This window comes from Sinohyriopsis cumingii, chromosome 5 (genome assembly GCF_028554795.1).
Source record: "Sinohyriopsis cumingii isolate HCF-2022 chromosome 5, ASM2855479v2, whole genome shotgun sequence".
In the NCBI taxonomy this organism is placed as follows: Eukaryota; Metazoa; Mollusca; class Bivalvia; order Unionida; family Unionidae; genus Sinohyriopsis; species Sinohyriopsis cumingii.
The window spans coordinates 42869379-42894115 of NC_142965.1; the positions used below are offsets into that span (position 1 = coordinate 42869379).

The 24737-nt window shown below is 39.1% G+C and overlaps 1 protein-coding gene across 4 annotated transcripts in view; it reads right to left on the reverse strand.

The window, feature by feature from the left end:
* The window catches only part of LOC149799036 (inositol 1,4,5-triphosphate receptor associated 1-like), a 257140-nt gene that overhangs the window by 14757 nt on the left and 217646 nt on the right, over positions 1 to 24737 (reverse strand). For all 4 annotated transcript variants that reach the window (XM_089957997.1, XM_089957996.1, XM_089957994.1 and 1 more), the window contains 2 exons: positions 23002 to 23150; positions 14810 to 14881 (listed from right to left, as the gene is read on the reverse strand). In XM_089957997.1, coding sequence (XP_089814123.1) covers positions 14810 to 14881; positions 23002 to 23150 — 221 coding nt within the window. The remainder of the gene's footprint in view (positions 1 to 14809; positions 14882 to 23001; positions 23151 to 24737) is intronic.

Here is a 24737-nt window from a genome sequence, read left to right on the forward strand (position 1 = left end):
AGCGCTATTTCCTTCACTGGAACCGGCGACGGGAAGTTCACACTGAATTCGGGTTTCGTTGACGTTATCGATATCATATTTGTTTGTACCGGAGTGGTGTTCTCCGCGATCCGCTGAAGTAATTGAAACCCTTCGGGGTTCAGCGACATTATTATTATTTGTTGTCTTTAGTGTCTAATTTCAACAACCAGGTGGTTCCGGCTTCCAGTTGAAAATCCTCGATTTTTGACATCGCGGAGCTATACAACTGGACCATCGTGGAGAATTCAACATCGGATACGAACAAATTATCAATCGATAACGAGATCAACCCGGATAATTTCGAGTACGCGTCGGATACTATTTGATGTTTTACTGTATACTCGTTGAGTTTTTTCTGAAAACACGATGATATCTTCCTAGTGATTGCGTTGGCGACTCCAGCAATTGTTGTCATCGCGGAGACGGCGATTGGAACAGCGATCGGGGTTATCGTGGTCATCGTGGATAAAACGACGCCGGTACCGGCCACTATACCCGACACCGAGTACACGACCGCGTCGATGGCGGTTATTTTTCTGCGGTATTTTTTTATTTTTGCACGGTATTGTTCGGAAAGCGTTTTCAAGTTCGCGGAAAATTCTTTTGCGGTATCGAATCGATATTGATGTGACGTCGGTGATACCTCTGATTCAATTTCCTTGGTGGTCATTTTTATTTTAAAAGAGCTAGTGTTTTTAATTACTTAGATTCGCTACAAATTCCACATACCATGTGATATTTGCCCCGGCTAGATTTCTATCAACGGCATAAATTGTAAACAGTTCAGTTGCGTTCTTGTCTATAATTGTTGATATTGTATTGTTAAACCCGGATGAACTCGACGATAATATATTAAACTGCATCATTGAAACCAGTGTCAATCGATAAATACCCTTAATAGTTGCGGTAATATTTACTGTATTCTGTGTAGGAGTCCAATCGAATGATCCATGCCGAATTGTGTATACTGTGTTGATGATGTTCTCATGAGGGGTTTTTATTTTTTCGAATTGCTCTGCTACTCTCGGTAGCCCGTCTTTAATCGCTTCAACATCAGTTCTGATTATTCCTACTTCCTGCCAATGCGCGTCTATATTATTCTTGTTCGCCGCAACATTAGTTTTGATTGTTTCTATTTCCCGTGTATTCTCGGTCATACTTTTTTTGTTTGCTGCAACATCAAGTTTGATTGTTCCTATTTCATATGTATGCACGTCTATACCCTTTTTGTTCGCTGCAACATCAGTTTTGATTAATCCTATTCCCCGCCAATACGCGTCTATATTTTTTTTGTTCGCTTCAATATCAGTTTTGATTGTTCCTATTTCCTGTGTATGCGTGTCCATATTATTTATGATCGTTGTAACATCAGTTTTGATTGTTTCTATTTTCCGTCCATGCGAGTCTACATTATTTATGATCGTTGCAACATTAGCGCCGATTATTTCTATTTCCCGTTCATGCGCGTCTACACTCCTTTTGTTTGTTGCAACATCAGTTTTGATTGTTTTTATTTCCTGTCCATACGCAGTGATATCATTTATAGTTATTGTAATCTCATCCGGCTTGGTATTTTTTTTACCAAAGAATTTATCAAAGTTGTCATCGATCCTGTTAACATTTTTTCGCAACGGGGGTAAATTGGCCGACATCTCCATAAGATCCGAAATAGCATTTTTTATTTTTACAAGATTTGGTTCGTCTGCCGTCGTGGATCCCCGAAAAAATCTTTCGACAATGTGTTGCACATCGTCGAAATGCGTTAGCGTCAACACGATCCGTTCTTCATATAATTTAATTTCACTACGTAAACCCTTTAACGAATTTGACATGGTTATATAATTGTCGCCAAGTGTACTTATTTTTCCATTTATCGTCAAGATGGATTCACCCGGTTTGAGTCGTCCGTCGCTGGTATACAGCGCGATAGTGTCCTCGGCGGTATCACGCTGTCGTATTAAAACGTCATCCAGCGACACATTACTGGATTTCAATTTACCCTGGCGGTCTTGAAATACAACTATTTCATCTGGGTCAACACTGGTTAAGTTCAACGTATCAGCGATTTCATCCTCAATTAGTTTTTTTATGTCATCGGTGGCGGCCGTTTCCGTGGATTCTTTCAGCGCCGAAACCGGTCGCCCCCAGATATCAATCATTATTATTGTAAATGTTATTCTCTAATATCCGTTGAGCTTCTACGACCCCACTAGTGTATTCGTTTACAACCACATGAGGTGGTTTTCGCGATGATGAAATCGCCGCAAGTACGTTCAATACCTCACGGCCACATATCGGTGGGTCACTTAATCGCTGTGTTGGCAGCGTGGAATAAAAAACCCGGGCTGAACACGCCCGGGCTGAACACGCCCGGATATACCGCATGAACTCTTTCGGCGGAGCTAACCCGTATGAATCAAAATAGACGATCGCACGCGGATCAATCGCGTATGCAACCCAATGAGTTCCCGCTCCGGAGGACCCATCGAGGTTAATTATGCCGGTTTCAATATTTCTTGGTGCCGCCGGTAATTGATCCCTCATAAAAACACCTCTGAAGTTTTTTATCGCTAGCGTGTTTGCGGCGTCTATTAAATCAAAATTAGACATTGGAGTCATTGACTCAGGAATCATAGACTCCCGAGTCAATAAACGGTTCCCGGTAGTCTTAGACCCTTTCCCGAGTACCATGAATACGGGGTTCCCGGTAGTCTTAGACCCTTTCCGGCCACGGGTCGTTTTTTTTTGTAGCCTTTCCCGGTTGCCTTCTTCAATGCCATTCCCGCCGCGGTACCAACGGCCCCCAACGCAGCCGCCTTCGCCACTGCTGGTGCGGCCGCGGCAATCAACGCTGGAATCGCAGCTAACAGCGGAAATATCCCACCGGTCTTTTCCATGTTTTTAATCGCTGCGGCCGAAAAATCTATTTGAACACCCTTTTTATTCTTCATCGCATTATTGAAATGTTTTATTTGACGCGCCGTCAACGATATCTTATGATTACCACCCGCCATCTGCGACGGCTTCAGCGTTATTGTGGTTCCGCATTGTTTAGCCGACTTTGATCGTAATTTCTTGACTTGACCATCAGTCAACTCTACACTGACAACACTATACGACATTTTATTGTAAACGCGTTTGTGTTTTCAATTACATGTTTTCCACTGGCGCATCAACGATTCTCATTCGTCCACCAACACCTTCTAGCAGCATTGATTTATCGCTGAGAATGACAGCAACCGCTCTATAATCGGCGCCACCCGGGGCTATATGAGCTCGGAAGTGTATATCAACGACGGATTGTCTCGTTAAATCAAGATGTTCCAACGAAAAATAATAAATCGGATACAGGTTTTTAAAATCAAGTTGTGATATTTGCAAACCAGTGTCGACGTTTTGATCACGACCCATATATGACAGCAATCGATGGTACACACGTGCGATATGGTTGTCGCCGTAATTAAGCTGTATGTCCTCGGATGGTTCCTGTTGTCCGTTTATTCTCAGCGAAACATCCCTGACTCCTAATTGATCAAATATCATATGGCTGCGTTCTTGACTGCCCAATCGTTCCCTATTCTGTAGCGCTATGAATATATGACGCGGGGCTGAAACACCCTGTTTTGATGCCAGGTGCCATGTAAACGTATCGGCGACGTTATCTTCTTTAGCATCAGTTGTTACCGCTAGCCAACTCAACAACGATTTCCCTCCCTGTTCCATAAATGCTAACAATCGTGCCTCCGTGGTAACTGATGGAGTCAGCACCGGCATCCACAATGCCATTTTAGTTAAAACGACTTTACCGGCAGCGACGCCAGCAGCATGCCATATTGCATTGTTATCATTGCCCCTTCGCGTCAGGGCAATTGTATGCTTAGCCCCATAGACAACTTTTCTGACATTTCTGCAGAATCCAAATATGTGATGAAGTGGAATCGCGCATGAAAACTTTCGGCGTTGTCCTTGCAACATTCCTACTCGTGCTGCGAATCCCATATTGTAATTATCGTTAAGACTTTTTATAATATTGAAATTAACGTTTGGTTTTACTCTGCGGTCTGGGTTATTTGCTTCAGCCTGATCAATTGCGGTATCTTTTTCCACCAGCACGTTGATGTACTGAAGATGATCAGCGTTATTAGTGGTGTCCTTCGCAAACATCATAGATGGACCCGCCGATCTTGTATAATCATCCGAGTATCTTGCTAGCCCAATTATCGTCGTTGCAACATCAACCTCGCGTTCTATTGACTCAATTTCTCGCCCGTCAATAAGATATCTGGCGCTCTCAAATAACGCCATGATACCGTTGTTGACGAAGCCAACTCGAACACGATGGTCATCTGCGTATGGTGCATTATCGGCAGCATTTGTCACGAGTTCTCCCTCAATTTCGATAAACGCTTCACACGGCAAAAAATATTTACTGGTATCTTGGACCTGAAGTTCAATTCGCGATCGTAGGTCGGGTTGCGCTGCATAATAAGAATAATATTGATAATCACGGACAGAATCATCCCTGCGCACTGGGGCGTCCATATCAAACGCGGGATCAGCGGTTCGCGCAAACATTTTATTATTTATCATGTTGATGTTTTCAATTGCGATTTTTTCGTCGTAAATTCTTTGAATTTAAACCACTTCCCGCTATCGCGTTCATGAGCGCGTTGGTTGCCGCATCGGCGGATGGCGAAGTCGCCAACGACGGAGTCGTCGCCAACGACTGAGTCGCCGCCAACGACTCTAATTTTTCTTCCACGGCGTTATTTATTACTTTACTGACATTTGCAGGCATCACTGTCGTTGATGGCATTACCGGTGGTTTCTGTTTTTTTCTCCTGAATTTCACCAATGACATTAGTTTGTCCCGCGCGGCTGAAAACGCCCTTCCGGCAACATCTCCAATGGCACTAATACCCTTATCACGAATAACATCAATAGCCTTCATTCCTAATTGTTTGGCTAACGGCGCTACTTTTGGAGCCATTCTTGTAAATAACCCCGCAATGGTGCTACCGAGACCATCTCCATAGTACGCGCGGTAAACAGGCAATCGCGAGTTTACTACGTAGACGAGTACTGGTTTATCATGGTTGTAGTGTATGATCATCCTTATTAAAAACACCAGTTTTCCAATTAATCATCCACGAGTTCGTCTATGAGCGTTCGATATGCATTAATGTCCATAATACCGCCTGCAAATAACCGCTTGCAAATATCAGCGGCCTCATTGATTATTTCCGGAGAGTTATTTCCGGCTCGTTTTCCTCCGATTAATACTTCCAGCCGTGATATATCACTGAGAACACTATTAGGGCAGGTAACGCCGTAGGATTCTTTACCAACAGAGTATCCTTTTCCTTTTTTTGGTGTTCTACTCTTAACTTTCTCGAGGAATACATCGTAATCTGGATCACCACGATGTGGTAATGCATCTTTATGTTTACTTGCTAAATACACTATTCTTGCCCAGTTCTCCGTCGAGGTTATTTTTTTCTTGTAACCTTCATTGATATACTCATCTCGAATGCTCTTAGTTGATGTTGTAGCAACAAAATTAACTAATTCTTCATCGTCGTCGATGTCTCTAATTTGATCTATTGCGGACTTTTTAAGAACATTACGGGGTATATTTCCCTCTTTCTTTTTTTCTTTCGATGTTTCTTCGGGTGTTTCTTCGGGTATTTCTTCTTCTGGTTCTTTCGCAGTAGCGCCTAGTTCTTCCTCGTCGGCCATTGTAACATAAGGTTCTTGTGGTTCGGTTATAGCGAGTGGTGGTGGCCTCCGTGTTGTAGCAGCCGCTATTTTTGCAGGGAGTGTTTCTAAAGACCTTTTTGTTTGTTTTGTCTCTGCCGCTATCTTTTCAAGCGCACCAAGAACGGGTACAGTTGCCGCTGTAACATCCTTAGTCGCTTTAGTTACCGGGGCAAAGAGTTATTCGCTTCCAACAGTAAAATCGGTTTGCATTTGTTGTCGCGTTTGAAGTTTCTCTCTCACCCTGTCTCGTAACGGTATAAACTTTCTAAGCGCTGCTAGCCGCTCTCTGGCTAGCCGAGTAGTAAGTGATTCACCTACCATTATTGTAAATTGATCCGCAATTTTCTAATTTTCCGCCGAGTGTACCATCGGGGGCTCCACGGAGTTTTCGTCTATAATCCTTCTAATGTTTTTGATCTTACTAGAAATCTCCCGGCGTCGTTCATAAACACGTCCGAGTTTTTTTCGTATTATTTCAACGGCAGTGAATAGTCCAATGAATGCATTTGCGTCATTGTGGTACAAGTTTTCATTAATCGTATGTTGTAATCGTTTTATAAAAAAATACTCGCGGGCCAGGGTAAAACGCCCCCGTTTCGATTGTTCGTTAATAATCTCATAATCGGATAATATTTTTTCACTGTCGAGACCATCAGATAATTCAATTCCTTGATTTTTTAATTTTGAAATCTCAGTTAATATATTATTGATGTCTTCGATATTCATTATTCTTATAAAACATCTTATTTCTAATATCAAAAATTTTAATAAAATTATTGGGAGTCATTTTTGACCCCGTTTTTTGTATGGACAGTACAATGCCGTAGATCTCCACTCGAGTGTTGTGGCAGATTGCAGGCATACATGGACAGTACAATGCCGTAGATCTCCACTCGAGTGTTGTGGCAGATTGCAGGCATATACATATACTTAATTAAGGACATTCATATCTTGGAACCCCAAAGCATACATCTCCGAGAGGGAGGCCTAGGGTGACAAACGTCATCGTAGACCGCCCAGAAGATATGCTTGGGGGACATCACTACATGTACTTAATTAAGGATGAATATATTTACAATGAAATGATTGATGGATGATGGGACGACACAAGACAGCACAAACATAAAACGACGGGGCGGAACTCTACGGCCAATTCAACCAATCAAAAGCAACCCAATTAAATTAACCCGGTTGCATGATTGTGAACAAAAGACAACCACACGCCCGGGTCAAGAGCGTGGGTTAGTTTTGATTAGTTGAATTGGCTTTCGAAAGCCCCAGGCTTATAACGAGTCATCTTATATATAAAGTGACTAATACAGCGGCGTCAGTCACAAGGTGTGTGTTAATTTGAATTCCCTTGAATCGTTTGAATCCTTAAATACTTATTAATGGTGTTTCACGGCATTTAAATGAAACCAAATATTTGAATAAAACATTAAAAAAAAGAATACAGCTGTTAGATAATAGCGTGTATTTCATTAGTTTTCATCGTAAAATGATTAATTAATCGCAACATTAATTGGACTTCAAGGGACGTAACTCTTGTCATGCGACGCTATCACAAAACGAGTTATCTCCCTTTGATGTTATATATGAAAATCGAATTCTGTGTCCGGTCCTTTTTGAGATCGCTGTTTGATATACTCGTTCTGCTACTCTTCGTATTGAGGCGATACAAATGTCAAAATATTTTCCTGCCTCATTCATCGACTGAAATATTTTTTCCTCGTGAGTTGTTGTATCAAATGATTTGACGCCCCTTGTTGCTTTTGAGTACTTACCAGTTTGGCCTTTTTTACTGTTTTCACTCTGAGAGATGGCTTGCAAATTACACAGTCTGTTATTTTGAGGGCATCCATCAATATGATCAATAACGAGACGATCTTTGATCAATCCGTGGAAACATTCATAGATGATTCTGTGACAGAGATATTTTTTCCCTCCAGCAGTAAACATCAAATATCCGTGATTGTTTTTCCATCCAACCGGCTTCTTCAGTCTACGATTTCTAACAATGCCGTCGCGAGATGCCTCGTAATTGACGAGCAGGGGATGCGGCTGAAATTCTTGGTCCATTTGTATAATAATACTACTTGTCTAATTTATTATTTGGTTTAATTATGAATCTTTCAACGTAGTCTTGGGGGGTTTTGATGACGAAGTCGGCGGTGGGGTCAATGACGGCGTTTTTTATTCGTTTATCGTAATAGCGTTTTAGTTCCCTGTATCGCTTTCCGCCACAATTGATACACAACTGCGATTTTCCTCTTACACCGACGTGACAAACCAAGCACGGGAGGGGGCCAAGAGAACCATTGCGAACGCTTTGTAAATGATACCCGCAGAATTCACCTCTGCATGATTTATTGCACGGGGTTGTCGACCCAATCATCAACCATTTGCAGTGATTCATTATACTATATTCTTTCATTTAAATACTTGTTTTAATTATATGGATGAGTTTGAGAGATTAGCAGTAATTAAGCCCTGGAAAAATATTAAGTTCAATCTCGATAGAGTCCTCAAGGACACACCAAAAGCGTTAATAAACGATAAAACCCTGTTGAGTAAAATACGCGATTGTATCAATGAATTCAAGCGTGATGGTGCATCTCATAGTTGGTCAACATTTCGAATTGATGGTGTTGTTGATGCTACCATGAACGACAACCGCGCAGCAATGATAATATCACAACTTGACGGTAAAAGGTATTTCTTCAGAGTAAAATTCATTGTCCGGGTGGAATCAGGCGATTGGATCATACGTGATAAATTTGAACCAGTTCTCAGCGACAAGAAAACAGTCACTGTCAGCCGCGACTCCAAGCCGGGGTTGTTAACCGGAATTGATAGACCATACTATGAACGAGCGTATCCTGAAACAGCAGTTGTTTATGGAATATACCCGTTAAATAAGAAACCTGATATCGGAAAACTGAAACCGATGAAACAGTCAACTGGGATAAATTGTGTAGCAGAACGAATAATAGAGCATTTTACAAATGCATGTCGAGGAAACAAATTGACTGATTTACGACGTAGCAAAATCAACCAGTGGGAACTAACCGTAAAAGAGCGTGGAGCAACCATCAGCGACATAGCGAGATTAGAAACATCGCTGAGATTTCCAATAACCGTTACAACGATAACCGGTGAAGTATTATACGAATCGAAGTATAAATCGAAGGGAGCCCCAATCAAAATTATTGATCATAACGAACACGCATGGACGCCCGCGATCACAATATTTCCACGGGATAGAACAGTAAAGTATATACCCGAAGAATTCTCCAAGGACGGTTTTCTCGCGGAGAGGAAACTATTTGATGCTATTGCCTACTTGTGTAAAAACGACCCTGTATCAGTGTGGTTACTTCGCAGCGCTGAAAACGATGCGGATACCTTTGATCAGTTTGTAAGACCAAACGGCGAATTATATCGCACTGAAGCATTTCACAACAGGATGAAAAAAACCGCCATAGAATTTGAGGAGCATGATGAACAACTGCTAACAAATTGTTTTACGATTCCATCGGTTGTAGCTCATGTTGCAGCAAGGAAAAATGCGTGGAGACCAACGCGCAAGGAATTTCTGCCGGATGTACAATCCAGTTGTTTGGAGTATTATCACGGTGGACTATGGAACACTGAATACAACCGCGACGCTATGATCTCGGTTGATATGGTTGCCTGTTATCCAGCGAGTTTTCTCGGGTATGGATCCACCGCTGAGTACTTTAGACGATTTGGACACCCCAGTCATGAAATGACTCGTGTTGCTATTAATGGACCACTGCCTGATTTTGATTTAACCGGATTCGCTCGCATAGTATCATTTGAATTCGCGGCAGGACTCCATCGCTGTTGCTATATTTGGATCGGTAGACACATGGCTGAAAAGAAGTGGCTGCCAATAGCGCTGCTACAGTATATGATTGATTGTAGCATGCTAGTTTCGTTGATTGTCAGTGACGCGATTATATCATACCGGGCACAGACTGAAGTCTGGTTACCAGAACCGGAGCGTCTAGATAGCATAATTGACGAGTCCAGAAAGCGCATTGATGCCGACGAGGAATATATCATCGAATGGTCCAGGAGGATATTCAACCAACGAAACCGCGAGGCAAAAGATCTCGGTAGAAGAATAATCGGTAAGTTCACACAAGGTGGAAAAAACCACGACTACAAACGATATTGCTCACGGCTGATTATAGATGACGCAGAATATGATTTCGTAATCAAGGACGCAGTGGCAAAAAATAGATACGTGAACTGCAAAACAGCCTTCTTGTCCAATGGAACGAGGTTGGGTACAGTTGTTACCTACAGCGACGGAGACAGCCCAGCATACCCGCATTTGAGGGCGTCTATGCTGGGTTATGCCGCTATCAATTTATTCTCGATGATAAATAGATTTCCCGATACCGCGGTTAGAGTAGCCGTTGATTCATTTTATATTGACGTAGCGTATAAGGGAAAGGTAGCCGAGTTTACTAGTCCGGACGAGAGTTGGGGTACATGGAGAATTAAAAATGAAATACGACGCGATTATTCCCCGTCAGCAGATGTCACCGTTGAGAACAACTACTTACGCGGTGATAAATTGTCAGAATGGTCTAATGCACCATCGTGTTCTGATCCAATTTGTAGACACAAGACGGTTTATTTAAGCGGCTGTGGCGGGTCAGGAAAGACGACTCGGGCAATTGAATTATTTCGAACGCGGGCAAGTATAATCGTGCTTACACCGACCCATAGACTAGCGCGAGAGATAAAACAACGAAATGTTGACGCCGTTACTTATCACAGCTTTTTTCGATACAGCGGCGGTGAGTGGACTCCTGATCGAATGGGTGAAAAATTTATTCCCGACATTATCATCTGGGATGAGATATGTACTGTTTCGTTAGATACTTTACAAATGTTTCTTGAGTGGTTGCTGCGCGCGAATACAGCGGTAATCATGTGTGGGGACCATGGCCAACCACCACCATTTGTCGGCGAGGGTCCACATGATTGGTTGAGCGGGTTCGTGGACTATTATGAAGAAACCGATACTGATTACCGAGCACTTGATGAACAACTGCGCGAGGTTAAAAAACTAATCAGATTACAGCCGGATAGAGTTCAGTGTGAAATAATCCGCGAGGTTATTCCGGAAACGCCGTTGAATGAATTCTGGGAAACATGGAGACCAAACGATTTGATTGTAGCGAGTAGAAAGATAGTCAGAGACACACTTCAGCGGAAGTTGTTTACGTTGCATAAGGAAAAGTTTCCAACGCGTCCAGTGCCGTTATGTTATAGACCCGCGGACACACGGCGGCAGAACATTGAAGTTGAAATTCCAGGCCGGACAGAAAAACAAATTCTCGTGCTGAATGATATCGTGCTCGTTGATATCGGTGTCGTCGAGGACGCGCTACGTGCTGATAAATCCCCGTGGACGCTAGGATACGCAACAACAATACATTCCTCGCAGGGACTAACCATCACGGACACAATTGTTTGGATAGTTGATAATCGCATCGAATGGTCGAATCTAGTCTATCTTGCAGTGTCCAGAGTACGAAGGATAAATCAGCTTCGAAGAATTGTTATTGACGGAGCCGGTGACGGAGTCACTGACGAAGCCGGCGACAAAGTCACCATCGATGCAAGCGTCATTGATAGAAAACTCTCGGGTTACCGCCAACAGGATAAAAAAAAACAGCGGCGTTTTGATATTGATGCCGAATTAATAATCTCGCTACGACAACAACAGAATAATCACTGCGCAAGTTGCAATTGTATAATGAGTTGGCGTTATTCGGATAAAGACACTCGCCAATTTACCGTGGATAGGATCGATAACAGTCTCGGTCATGTCAAAAACAATGTGAGGTTGACCTGTCTTGAGTGCAATAGACGCAACGGCGCTAGTTAAGACCACGTGGGGGCAATTGAGTATCGTTAGGTATCACTTGTAGTTGCTCGCGTGTAAATCCGCGCTGAGGAGCAGTTGAATCCAGTCTATAGATCGGTGGTCTACCAGTTGATCGTGTTATCGTTGATATGTTATGTGTGGTAACACTCCAAATAGGATCAGTAGCTCTTTTTTTACCGCCTTCAAGCTCTCCTGGTTCATACAGATATCTCACGGTGACATTGCCGAGAATCGGCTTGAAAACGCTATTTATTTTTGATTTTCCGGGTATATACTCGTATTTAATCGCGTCGCTGGGCTTCATGTTGATTGCTCGGGTAATCTCGTTATTTAACGCTGCAATTACACCTGGCAACCTTTTAACCCATTCACGAGATCGTTTTTCTTGGATGAATTCCTTCGCGTATTGATATCCAAATAACCGTTCAGCGAGAGTCCGATTGAATCGTTCAACAATTGCCTGATCACGATGTAGCGCAGTATGACCTCGTCGTATCGCGACGCTATGATGTTTCAGCGTTGATAAAACAGCGCCGCGAAATTCACTACCGGGATCAACTTGTAATAGATTTGGCCAGCGCAGAGGGCCTCTTCGATAAATTCTTTCAAACGCACCGGCTACTTCAGTTGCTGACTTTGTTTTTAACGGCTCCGCTTGTTTGTATCGACTCGCAACATCAACTACGGTTAGCGCGTATTTGTAACCGTTGTCATGCGGCAGAAATAGTATATCAGCCTGATGAACTTCATTAGGCACGCCGACATCAAAACGAGAGAAGTTGATTTGTTTAGGCGGTGGTAGATAAATTTGCCATATAGCCTGTTTGGATAACCAATTAGCCGCAGTGGTCTTTGTTACCTTTGCAGCGCTTGCAAGCTTACCAATTGCGGCCTTCCCTTTCCAGTATCCTCTCGGAGAATAATAGATGGAATCCATCGTTTTTCTTGGATGATTGTTATTAATTACCAGCGCCAATCATTAATTTACCTTTCATAGCCGATTTTACCAACCATGAGGCCAATTTTTCTTTGACGGATTTATCAGGAATAGCATTTAGCGCGTGAATTAATTTTACATCCGCGATATGACGCTGTTGCAGATCGCTACTTTTGTAAGCAACATCATGAGCATGACACGCCTTATCGATAGCGTTTATTGGATACTCACCGGGTTTGGGCTGATTTTGATCATCGAGTCTAATATCTAATCGTGTTCCGGGGCCACAGTAGTTATATCCTGGGAGGTGTTTTTCTCCTGGATACTTTGCCCACGGTGTTCCGGGGAGTTTTGCCAATTTGGCTGCGATGTCACCTCCTCGCTTTTTTTAAAAACATCTCCGGGTCTAATAGAAATAAATCTAAATTTCTTTGTACCGCATTGTACACACTTACCAGTAAGCGCCGATCTGTTATTTCTTGTTGTAGCGGTTGTCATATCATTTGTGCCAGTACGTACTCTACACTTCACACAATATAGATCCATAATTTATGTATAGAGATATGAATATAATTGATTTTTCGGCGACTAAAACAAGAGAACCAGTTAAGCATGTTGCAGCGTTACCAAACTCGATCCGGATGATTATCATCGGACCATCTGGATCAGGTAAGACGCAATTGTTACTCAATTTAATAATGAGATGGATGAAGTGGGATAAGTTGTATTTGGTTGCTCCTAGCGTAGATGATCAACGATGCTACGAGGTGTTGAAAGATTTCAACGAGAATGCATCAGCGATCGCTAAAAAAAATGTTATTGAGTTTATTACGGATATCAATGATGCACCGGGTATTGATGATATTGATGGCGACGTTAACAATCTAGTCGTGTACGATGATGTTATGTTAGACAATCAAAAAAACCCAGCTAGGATATTTTCCAGAGGCAGGCATAAAAACACTGACGTGATATATGTCACTCAACGATACACTCAGATTCCAAAAGTAATTAGAGACAACTGTAATATTCTTGCTGTGTTCAACGGCGTTGATACACACACGCTACGAAATATTTGGCAGACATGGTGCGGCGGTGACATGGACTTTAATGTTTTTCGAAACTTTTTTAGTCATGCTCAGTCGACCCCACATGGATTCGTAACGATAAATTTACATGATCCTCGGACACGATATCGTATCGGACTTGACCAAATATTCGGTTAGTTGTAAATAATTTTCATTGTAAATAACTCCTTAGCAGCAGGGGGGTCAATGACATCGACGCGGTCGTCGATGTGCTTACCGGACGCTGACGACGCTGGGGATCGACGCGCAGAAGGTGTTAATTAAACCAAATGACGTTTGGACGATCCCCCAACGACGTCGTCGTTTTTTTTTTACCAGGCGCTGACGACACTAGATCGTTGAGTGCAGAAAGTAATAATTAAGCCAAATGACGATTGGACAAAATGTCCGATTCGCCCCCCCTGCTGCTGATGCTGACTATACTTTGCACTCCATGACAGATTACAGGAAATTCTTGTGGTAATTTGTTTTCAAATAAGGCTTGCTATGCCATATATGGATACTTTACAATATGCTATTCAATGCATACCATATTTACTATGATATGTTTACATTTCCAAATAAGGCAGCAATGTTCTTATGCAGCACATGAAAAAACAAGCCTGAAAATGGAAGTAGTTATTAATTAACTAATATGGAGGATGATCACAAAAAAAAATTAAAGAAGGTATACAATATTTAAACATACTTCTACAGTGAAATGCAGCAATTCTGGTATTAAATAAGAGGACTATTTATATGTAAGGAACATGGTCAAATTTTTTTTATAGAAGGCTGAAAAGGCACCATGTGTGAATCACACCCAGCTACTCCATTGATAAACTTGGGCTCATGTTAGTACATGTACCTTGTCCAAGAAGGAAGAGTACTAATCTTAGTACTATAATGTAAAATGAAACATTGAAAACGTTTCATAAGACAGAGGTACCCAGCAGAAATAAGGTTGGACAGCTGGTGGGAAATGCAAGAAAATGTGACCATCACCCACATTGCTCTTCTCGAAATAAAATAAAAAGGTACAATAAAAGAGTAACACAAAATTATGCCAACTATGTTAGTTTTTAAGTTTACCCTTTCTGGAAAGCCTCCTCTTCCTTTGCAACTTTGTTTTTCTGGTCCTTCTTTGATGTGTCATCTTGAGACCTACAATAGTCATGAAATTTTAAAGTAACATGAGTCCCAACTGGGCATGATATCATTTACCTGAGATATGTTCACTAGCCAAATGTACAACAACAACAACTGGCCATAAAATCTGAATCAGTAGGAAGCTATCTGAAAGAATTTCTGTTGCTGTTGAATTGATACCCTATAAAACAACTGTTACAAGGTATCTTCAGGTGTTTTTTAATACCTTCATCCACATTTAATGAAATGTCAACATCAGTTATCAAATACTGAAAGGCCTCTATGTCAGGGTTCTGTCTTTCACAGTTGTTTAAATTCTGTTACAAGGTTTTTAAAAAGTTGTTGAAAATAGCCACTGTGAATGGACAACATATGATGGACCAAGGGCAATACTGTAAGCTAATTGTAGCTTACAACCAGGTACAGTAAAATCATACCTAAATAAATGTTAGAACAACATAACAGAGGCTGTGACAATTGGGTTAACATGGGTAGCTGTGCCCAAATTGTTTTAATCAAAAGAACAAGCTGAATAGCACTAAAAAGCAAAGGAAAGAAGAAACAGAAATATAACACCATTATATTTTAAAACTAAGTGAGTATGCTTCAAGTTTATGCTCTTCTGCATACTGGCTGATCCATCTACTTGACAAACATGGACAACTAATAATTATAAATACAAAAATAAAAAGAACTCTGAACATTTTCAACTGGACATTAGTTCTGCAGGGTAAATGACATGGAACTTTGACATTAGTTCTGCAGGGTAAGTGACATGGAACTTTGACATTAGTTCTGCAGGGTAAGTGACTTGGAACTTTGACATTAGTTCTGCAGGGTAAGTGACCTGGAACTTTGACATTAGGTATGCAGGGTAAGTGACATGGAACTTTGACATTAGTTCTGCAGGGTAAGTGACTTGGAACTTTGACATTAGTTATGCAGGGTAAATGACCTGGAACTTGGACATTAGTTATGCTGGGTAAGTGACTTGGAACTTTGACATTAGTGATGCAGGGTAAGTGACCTGGAACGTTGACATTAGTTATGCAGGGTAAGTGACCTGGAGCTTTGACATTAGTTCTGCAGGGTAACTGACTTGGAACTTTGACATTAGTTATGCAGGGTAAGTGACCTGGAACTTTGACATTAGTTATGCAGGGTAAGTGACTTGGAACTTTGACATTAGTTATGCAGGGTAAGTGACCTGGAACTTGGACATTAATTATGCTGGGTAAGTGACTTGGAACTTTGACATTAGTTATGCAGGGTAAGTGACCTGGAACTTGGACATTAGTTATGCTGGGTAAGTGACTTGGAACTTTGACATTAGTTATGCAGGGTAAGTGACCTGGAACTTTGACATTAGTTCTGCAGGGTAAGTGACTTGGAACTTTGACATTAGTTATCCAGGGTAAGTGACCTGGAACTTGGACATTAGTGATGCAGGGTAAGTGACCTGGAACTTTGACATTAGTTCTGCAGGGTAAGTGACTTGGAACCTTAACATTAGTTATGCAGGGTAAGTGACCTGGAACTTTGACATTAGTTCTGCAGGGTAAGTGACTTGGAACTTTGACATTAGTTATGCAGGGTAAATGACCTGGAACTTGGACATTAGCTATGCTGGGTGAGTGACTTGGAACTTTGACATTAGTTATGCAGGGTAAGTGACCTGGAACTTTGACATTAGTTATGCAGGGTAAATGACCTGGAACTTGGACATAGCTATGCTGGGTAAGTGACATGGAACTTTGACATTAGTTATGCAGGGTAACTGACTTGGAACTTTGACAGTAGTTCTGCAGGGTAAATGGCCTGGAACTTTGACATTAGTGATGCAGGGTAAGTGACCTGGAACTTTGACATTAGTTCTGCAGGGTAAGTGACCTGGAACTTTAACATTAGTTCTGCGGGGTAAGTGACTTGGAACTTTGACATTAGTGATGCAGGGTAAGTGACTTGGAACTTTGACATTAGTTCTGCAGGGTAAGTGACCTGGAACTTTGACATTAGGTATGCAGGGTAAGTGACTTGGAACCTTAACATTAGTTATGCTGGGTAAGTGACCTGGAACTTTGACATTAGTTCTGCAGGGTAAGTGACTTGGAACTTTGACATTAGTTATGCAGGGTAAATGACCTGGAACTTGGACATTAGTTATGCTGGGTAAGTGACTTGGAACTTTGACATTAGTGATGCTGGGTAAGTGACTTGGAACTTTGACATTAGTTATGCAGGGTAAGTGACCTGGAACTTTGACATTAGTTATGCAGGGTAAATGACCTGGAACTTGGACATTAGTTATGCTGGGTGAGTGACTTGGAACTTTGACATTAGTTATGCAGGGTAAGTGACCTGGAACTTTGACATTAGTTATGCAGGGTAAATGACCTGGAACTTGGACATAGCTATGCTGGGTAAGTGACATGGAACTTTGACATTAGTTATGCAGGGTAAGTGACTTGGAACTTTGACATTAGTTCTGCAGGGTAAGTGACCTGGAACTTTGACATTAGTTATGCAGGGTAAGTGACCTGGAACTTTGACATTAGTTATGCAGGGTAAGTGACCTGGAACTTGGACATTAGTGATGCAGGGTAAGTGACTTGGAACTTTGACTTATCCTGCATCCATTTTATTCATCCAAAACTTTACATAATAATTAATCTGCATAAAATGCCACTCACTCACTCAGAGAAGCATCATGAAAATGTGATTACCAATTTATAAATATCAGCAGATGAGTTCAATTTTCAAGCCCTGTTTTATATTAACTTCCTTGTTAATTTTTAATTAACATTCCAATCATTCTTAAAAAGGATTTGTTATCTTTAGTCATTTGAATTGTATGTGGATACTTTACATTTGCACACTACTATTTAAAGTCACTGACCAACAATTTTATGTGGATACCTTAACATTTGCACACTACATTTAAATAGACACTGACCAACAACTGAACATGGATACCTTACCCTTTGTACACTACATTTAAACAGTCACTGACAAACAATCATAAATGGATATCTTAACATTTGTACACTAAATGTAAATTGACACTGACCAACAACTGAATGTAGATACATTAACATTTGTACACTAAATGTAAATAGACACTGACCAACAACTGAATGTAGATACATTAACATTTGTACACTAAATGTAAACAGACGCTGACCAACAACTGAACGTAGATACATTAACATTTGTACACTAAATGTAAATAGACACTGACCAACAACTTAATGTGGATACATTAACATTTGTACACTAAATGTAAATAGACACTGACCAACAACTGAACATGGATACATTAACATTTGTACACTAAATGTATATAGACAATGACCAACAACTTAATGTGGATACCTTAACATTTGTTACACAACTACTTAAACAGTCACTGACCAACAATTATAAATGGAAATCTTAACATTTAAACACTACATTTAAAGTCACTGATCAACAATTATATGTGGATACCTTAACATTTGTACACTACATTTAAAGTCATTGACCAGCAATTATACGTGGATACCTTAACATATGTACACTATATTTAAACATTCAGTGACCAACAATTCTATATGGATATCTTAACATTTGTACACTAAATTTTAACACACTGACTAACAGTTGTATGTGGATACCTTAAGATTTCTATGCTAGCTTTAAACATTCACCAACAATTGTGATAAGATCTAGGTCACATATATTTATGACTGAAACAGGCAATGTACACTTAACATCCTCAGTCCCAATATATTTACAACAGGAAGAGGCAATCTTAATATATCCTACTCAGTCATATATATTTGTGATAGGAATAGGCAATGTTAATATATCCTACTCATATATATTTGTGATAGGAACAGGCAATGCAAACATATATATTTGTGATAGGAATAGGCAATGTTAGTATATCCTACTCTGTCATATTTGTGACAGAAAGAGGCAACACAAACATATCCTACCCATAATATATATATATATATATATATATATATATATATATATATATATATATATATATATATATATATATATATATATATATATATATATATATATATATATATATATATATATATATATATATATATATATATGATAAGAAGAGGCAATATAAACATACCCTTCTCAGTCATATATATTTGTGACCGGAAGAGGCAATGCAAACATATCCTACAAACACAAAAAAATATGAACTTTACATTTAAGACTGCAAACATTTAGATATGCACATTTAACAGGTTTGTCTGAGAACAATGACTTACCAGAGTTAAGAGTTTTAATAAATTTTGTTGCGAGCCCACCACTGAAATCATCCTTTGAACTCATAATTACTGTCTGATGTGGGATGCTTATCAGTTCATTGTACAAATTCTATGCTGGTTTATCTGTAGGTTCTTTTAAAAGTTGTTAAGAGGTCCTTTTCTATATCATTAACACAGTAACCCCTGGCAACGAGTTAATGTGGCAGAAGGTAGTAGCCTACTGCCAAGCTCTGTAGTGTCAAGGTTAGTCATGCATGATACACTAAAGTGGGTGGTATTATAGAAAGGTGGACAGATGTAGCTCTTCAATGATACCAAATAATCTGGAAGTTCTAGTTGCACAACAAAATAGAGAGAGAAAAACCTCAATTTTTGGACCCAATTTTTTCCCCATCAAAATTCGCCTGTGGCTGAAATCAAATTTTGTGTCTGGATTTTAGACTTTTTGGTCTCAGATTTAAGGCAGACTGGTATGAAATGCAAACAGACAGATGAACCTTTGCAAAAAGTAGCATAACATGGGCATTTGGAATAAAGAGTGGTCTTGATACAAAAATAATGGGTCCATTAAGCCAAAAAAAAAAAAATATTATTAAAAAACAAATCCAACTTTTACCCCTCTGCTCATGTGCGAGCCAAATAGTCAATGAAAAATGATGTTTCTAACACAACTAGGCATTAGGTTATTGGAAAATCACCTGGATGTTGATATCTTTGGATGTATTCAGAAATAGCTTTCAAAATGTGTTTCCTACTTGAATTTCAGGTGAAAACGACAAAATCCTCCAGGGGTTAATGTGTTAATAATAGGTAGGGAGGTCATCTGCTGCATTTTGGCACTGCCTTCTGCACCGTTATCTTCATATTGAACATCACTGGTTAAAGCAGTGACAACTAGTCGCTTGTAGTCCTCCCCCTCCTCCTCATCAGTGCTAATGTCACTTGTTTTAGAATTTATCTCAATGACTTGCGAGGCTTGTATGCCTTTTGACTATGTCCCATCGTCACTAACAACCTTTAATTTAGCTGGAAATTGGATGATAACTTGTGTTTTTGGTACATTGTTTTCAAATATATTTAGATCACTGAACTGTAATTTCTGAGTCACTTAAATTTTTGTGAATAATCATGACAATGCCAAATTCAGCGGCCTTTATTTTGTGAGCATTTCATTACATCATTTCAACATGTTAGTCGTCATGAAACACTGCTATTTTTCGGTCTGTGTCTCACTTTAACAGAATGACTGTTAATATTTTTGTTGCCACCTCTTTTGCTGTCTTTCAGTGCAATGGGCTTTGTGGATTCATAAAGCATCTGGGTCAAGTCCTAGTTTGTTACTTAGAAAGTCCTATAGCATACCCAAACAGTCCTCATTTAGGACTTATGATAACCCTCAAAATATCAAATTGTTCCACATGTATGCATCAAAGTTGATTGATTTGCAAGCCAATCATTTTTTAAATTCTGTCTGAGTTTCAATTGGCCATTCTTGTGAATTAGGAAATTTAGATTCTAATATATCAATGATGCTGAGTCTTAAAATGATCACGTTTGAAATTTGCTTATCAGCTGGTGAACCTGTCTCATGTGTTTTGAATGATATTCCATTCCAGATATATCATGTACAGTATTACATGGCTTACTCAATTTTCAGCTACTTCTGAATGCTCAAACTTTAAATTACAAAGCTATACCACTTCAGTTCACAAAAGAACACCAATAACCAAAAGCTTATTCATGTGCCATAAAGTATTCATTTTCACATACAAAGTTTCCTCTGACATTTCCTATCCCATCTGAGATATTTTGAAATTTAAGTTGGGGTGTGAGGTCAGGGCAAATTTACTATTGAAAAGTTGGAATTTGCTGAAACTGTAGCTGCTTACTACTGGACTAAGCAAACTAGAAGGACTTACACTGAGCCCTACCTACACAGAAATTTTATGTACATTATTTGTTATGTTATTTCACTGACAGATGAGACGAAACTATAGCATTGACAAATCTGACCTGGAACTCTCAATGTTGCACTGCAAGTCACATGACAACCCAAATTACCAAATTACCAAGTCTATGTGTCCATGACGACAGTGGTTCTAAAGTCATTTGATACCTACATAAATACCTTTTCCAAAAGTGTTGTACACAATATTCTAAAATGTTAAATGAAAGTCACAAAATGTTTGCAAAATAATGAAAGGACCTAAAATTTTCAAAATATTTATTTTGTCAACAATGACCTGAAACCTGCCACTGAGTGTAGCAGCCTGGATAAAGCCTGATTTTATCATGCAGAGAGCACATGTCAATATAGTAGTCATGTGATACATACAGTAACAGTGGTGACAATGGTTTTAATTCCTTTGTTATTGATTAGGTAAAGTTTATGCTTACATAAATACTCAGTCATGCTCATTTAATTCTAGAATGAATTAGCTTGTTACATCACTTCAGCACAATAATGGTAATACTTACTGATTTAAACTGTCGGGTCTGAGAGTTCTGCAGTGGCAAATGCAATATTTTTCTTTTTGCTCATTTGGTTTTGAGGTTTCAGTTTTGAAGGAAAAAACCCAGTAAAAACATACTTCCAAGTAAAACCATGAGAAACAGGTTTTTTTCCTTCTCAAAATATTAGTGATGGGCAGGATTTCTGTGTTTGCTATCACATTTACTGCAACTTTGAAAATGAACATTATATCTAGTATTTAGCATTTTAGTGTACCCTTTGATTTTGTCCCTTTAAAAATGGATAGTATAGTTTAAATGACAGCAGAGGCTTCCTATACTATTCTGAGCTTTAGTTTTTTGAAGCAATAAACTATATGTCACTAAATTATTAACTGAAAAGCACTGAAAACAATTTTGCAAAAAGAACAGCCTTTCAGATTGGAAAAGGTGTATTTTTCAACTAAAAATGTGAAAGTAATTGGGAACAAAGGACTGGCAGTAAGTAGAAAATGGCCTGGCATGAGAAAAAGAGGTTCAGTGCAGAGAAAGAATAGTATGGCAAGAAACCATCATAAAATAACTTGTGGAGGAGGGAAACACCCGAATATAACCTGTCACTGAAATAGCAGTCCCATTAACTGAACACCGAGAAGATCAAAATCCTCATCAAACCAGAACATTACAAGATAGGATTTATCACTTGGAGTACACAAAAACATTTATTGTTTCATCCATCTCTAACACAATCACACATGTGCTTGTGACAACAGTAATGTTCTAAGTTCTTTTATTTTTTTACTGTAGTTAGATTCATAAAGCTAATCTTGATGTAGGAATAAAAGATGCACATAACTTCAGCTATCTTCATCATCTGTTGTTAAAATGGACAAAAAGAGAAGGTATATTATGTGTCTGTGATACACAGAGGTTTCTTAACTATCATTAATCATACATGGTTTATTATTTATTATCGAAGGAATATCAGCTTGCACTAGTTTACTTTTTACATTAGTATAGGCAGTTATTTTTTGTAAATAGGTCAATTCCTCAAAATAATATTTTTTCATACAAATTGTAGTATTCTGAACAAAATTATTTCATGTTCCAAACATTACATGGTATATATATATATATATATATATATATATATATATATATATATATATATATATATAGTCACTCATGTAGAATAATTGGATCATGTTGGATCATGCTGACCTAGTTTTGGTATGACTAATTTACCCTCCTTGAGATGTATTCAAATAGTAGATGAAATAGGGTCAACTTATGAGGTCGTAACCAAGAAAGAAGGAATGAACAAACTAGCTAAAGAGCTAACACAGGAATGAGTAAAAGGATACTCTGCCCCTAATTTCACCGGCAGGGTGTTAATAAAGTTACCTGTCTTGTGAATGTTCTCGTGATATATTTGTTGAATTAGGTGCTGATGATGTACTTTGGCGGTCAAGGGAAGCTTGTCTAAGTGTATTAGCAACAGCTGATTTCATAGAGGCTGAGGCAACAACTTGCTGGAACTTTGTTCTAGGATCCTGTGAAATACAATTACTCTTTTCTTACTGACAGAATTATTGTTCCATTATTTGCACTTCTTGTTTTCTATCTACAAGAAATTTGCTACAAGTCTTATAGTTATTTAGTACAAACACTTAGTGAACATGCAGCTTAACGGACACACAAGTAACAAAAAGAAAATGTACAGAGATTATCAATAATATTTGCAAATTGAAGTCTTATTTTTTGTGTTAATAAAACTATAAATGTTTAGTGCTTATAGTATTCATATGAATTTTTACAAACAGCTGATTGGAGATATATATACAGTGTGAATGATGGAAAATGCATACATTACAGGGTTCCCTGTCAATTTTTATCACCCTAACAACAAAATGCAAGTTTAGTGATAAATCTGATGACCAAATTTTCTCAGTTTTATAATGAGCTTGTTTAATTTCAAGATAATAGAGGTCATGCTTGGGAGAAATAGGTCTGTTGTCCCTTAAATTTGCTTCAACAAGCCATGAGAGCAAAGTTAGCTTTTTGTTACTTAAACCAACTGACATTCAAACTATAACAGTGAACCCCTGAAAGTCTTTTTTTATAAAAATTGTGTTTCAAGACAAGACTTTAGAGACATAATGTACTTTTGATGGATCAATGTGGATATGTACAACAGAAAGATCAACATGGATTGTGTACTCCATTCATGGTTTGTAGGAACCAAAGTTCACAAAATTGGTACCCCATGAAATATATTCCTCCCTCATTTGACTACAAGAGTTGGCAAAGAATGTACATGTAAATGAATTACCTGACACTTGACTGCTCCAGTGGCCTAGTGGTTAAAGTGTATGCCTTGGATGTGGGAGGTTGTGGGTTTGATCCCCGGTCGAGTCATACAAAAGACTTACAAAATGGTACTGAAAGCTTCCTTGCTTGGTGCTCAGCATTAAGAGGTTAGTGCTAGGACTGGTCGGCCTGGTGTCAGGATAATGTTACTAGGTGGGACATCATGCTACATGTCTGTGGCATGATGCCCCATTGCTAGACATCACTTTATACTGCTACAGTGAAGACATCATAGCAATATGACTGGAAAATTGCTAAAGCTACATTTAAAATCTAAATCACACACACACACACACACACACACACACACACTCTGGCTCCCATAAAAAAGTATTAGGCTGAGGGAGTACCGTAATAAGATTTTAGATACCAAAACCCAGAGCTCATTCATATATGAAAAATGGATTTATAGTAATGAAAAGTTAGAACATATATATTATTAAGATATTTGGTAATTTAATACAACCAAGACAATAAAAACTAATGTAAAAACTTATAGTAAACAAAGTTATAACAGTCGTATTAGTAATTTCTTAAACTGTAATATGTATCCACATCCAATGCACCAAGCATACTCATACATATACAATCTTCCAAGATTTGCAGCAAGTTTGTTTTGTATTCAGTGATTTTTAGGGTTACTTTTATAAATAACTAAACTACTAGCATTAAGAAACTTGAGTCAAACAATTATTGCTTTTTGTGAAGAAAAGATTTAATTCTAATTTTTCTTGACTGCTCCAGTAGCCTAGTGATTAGAACATCTGCCT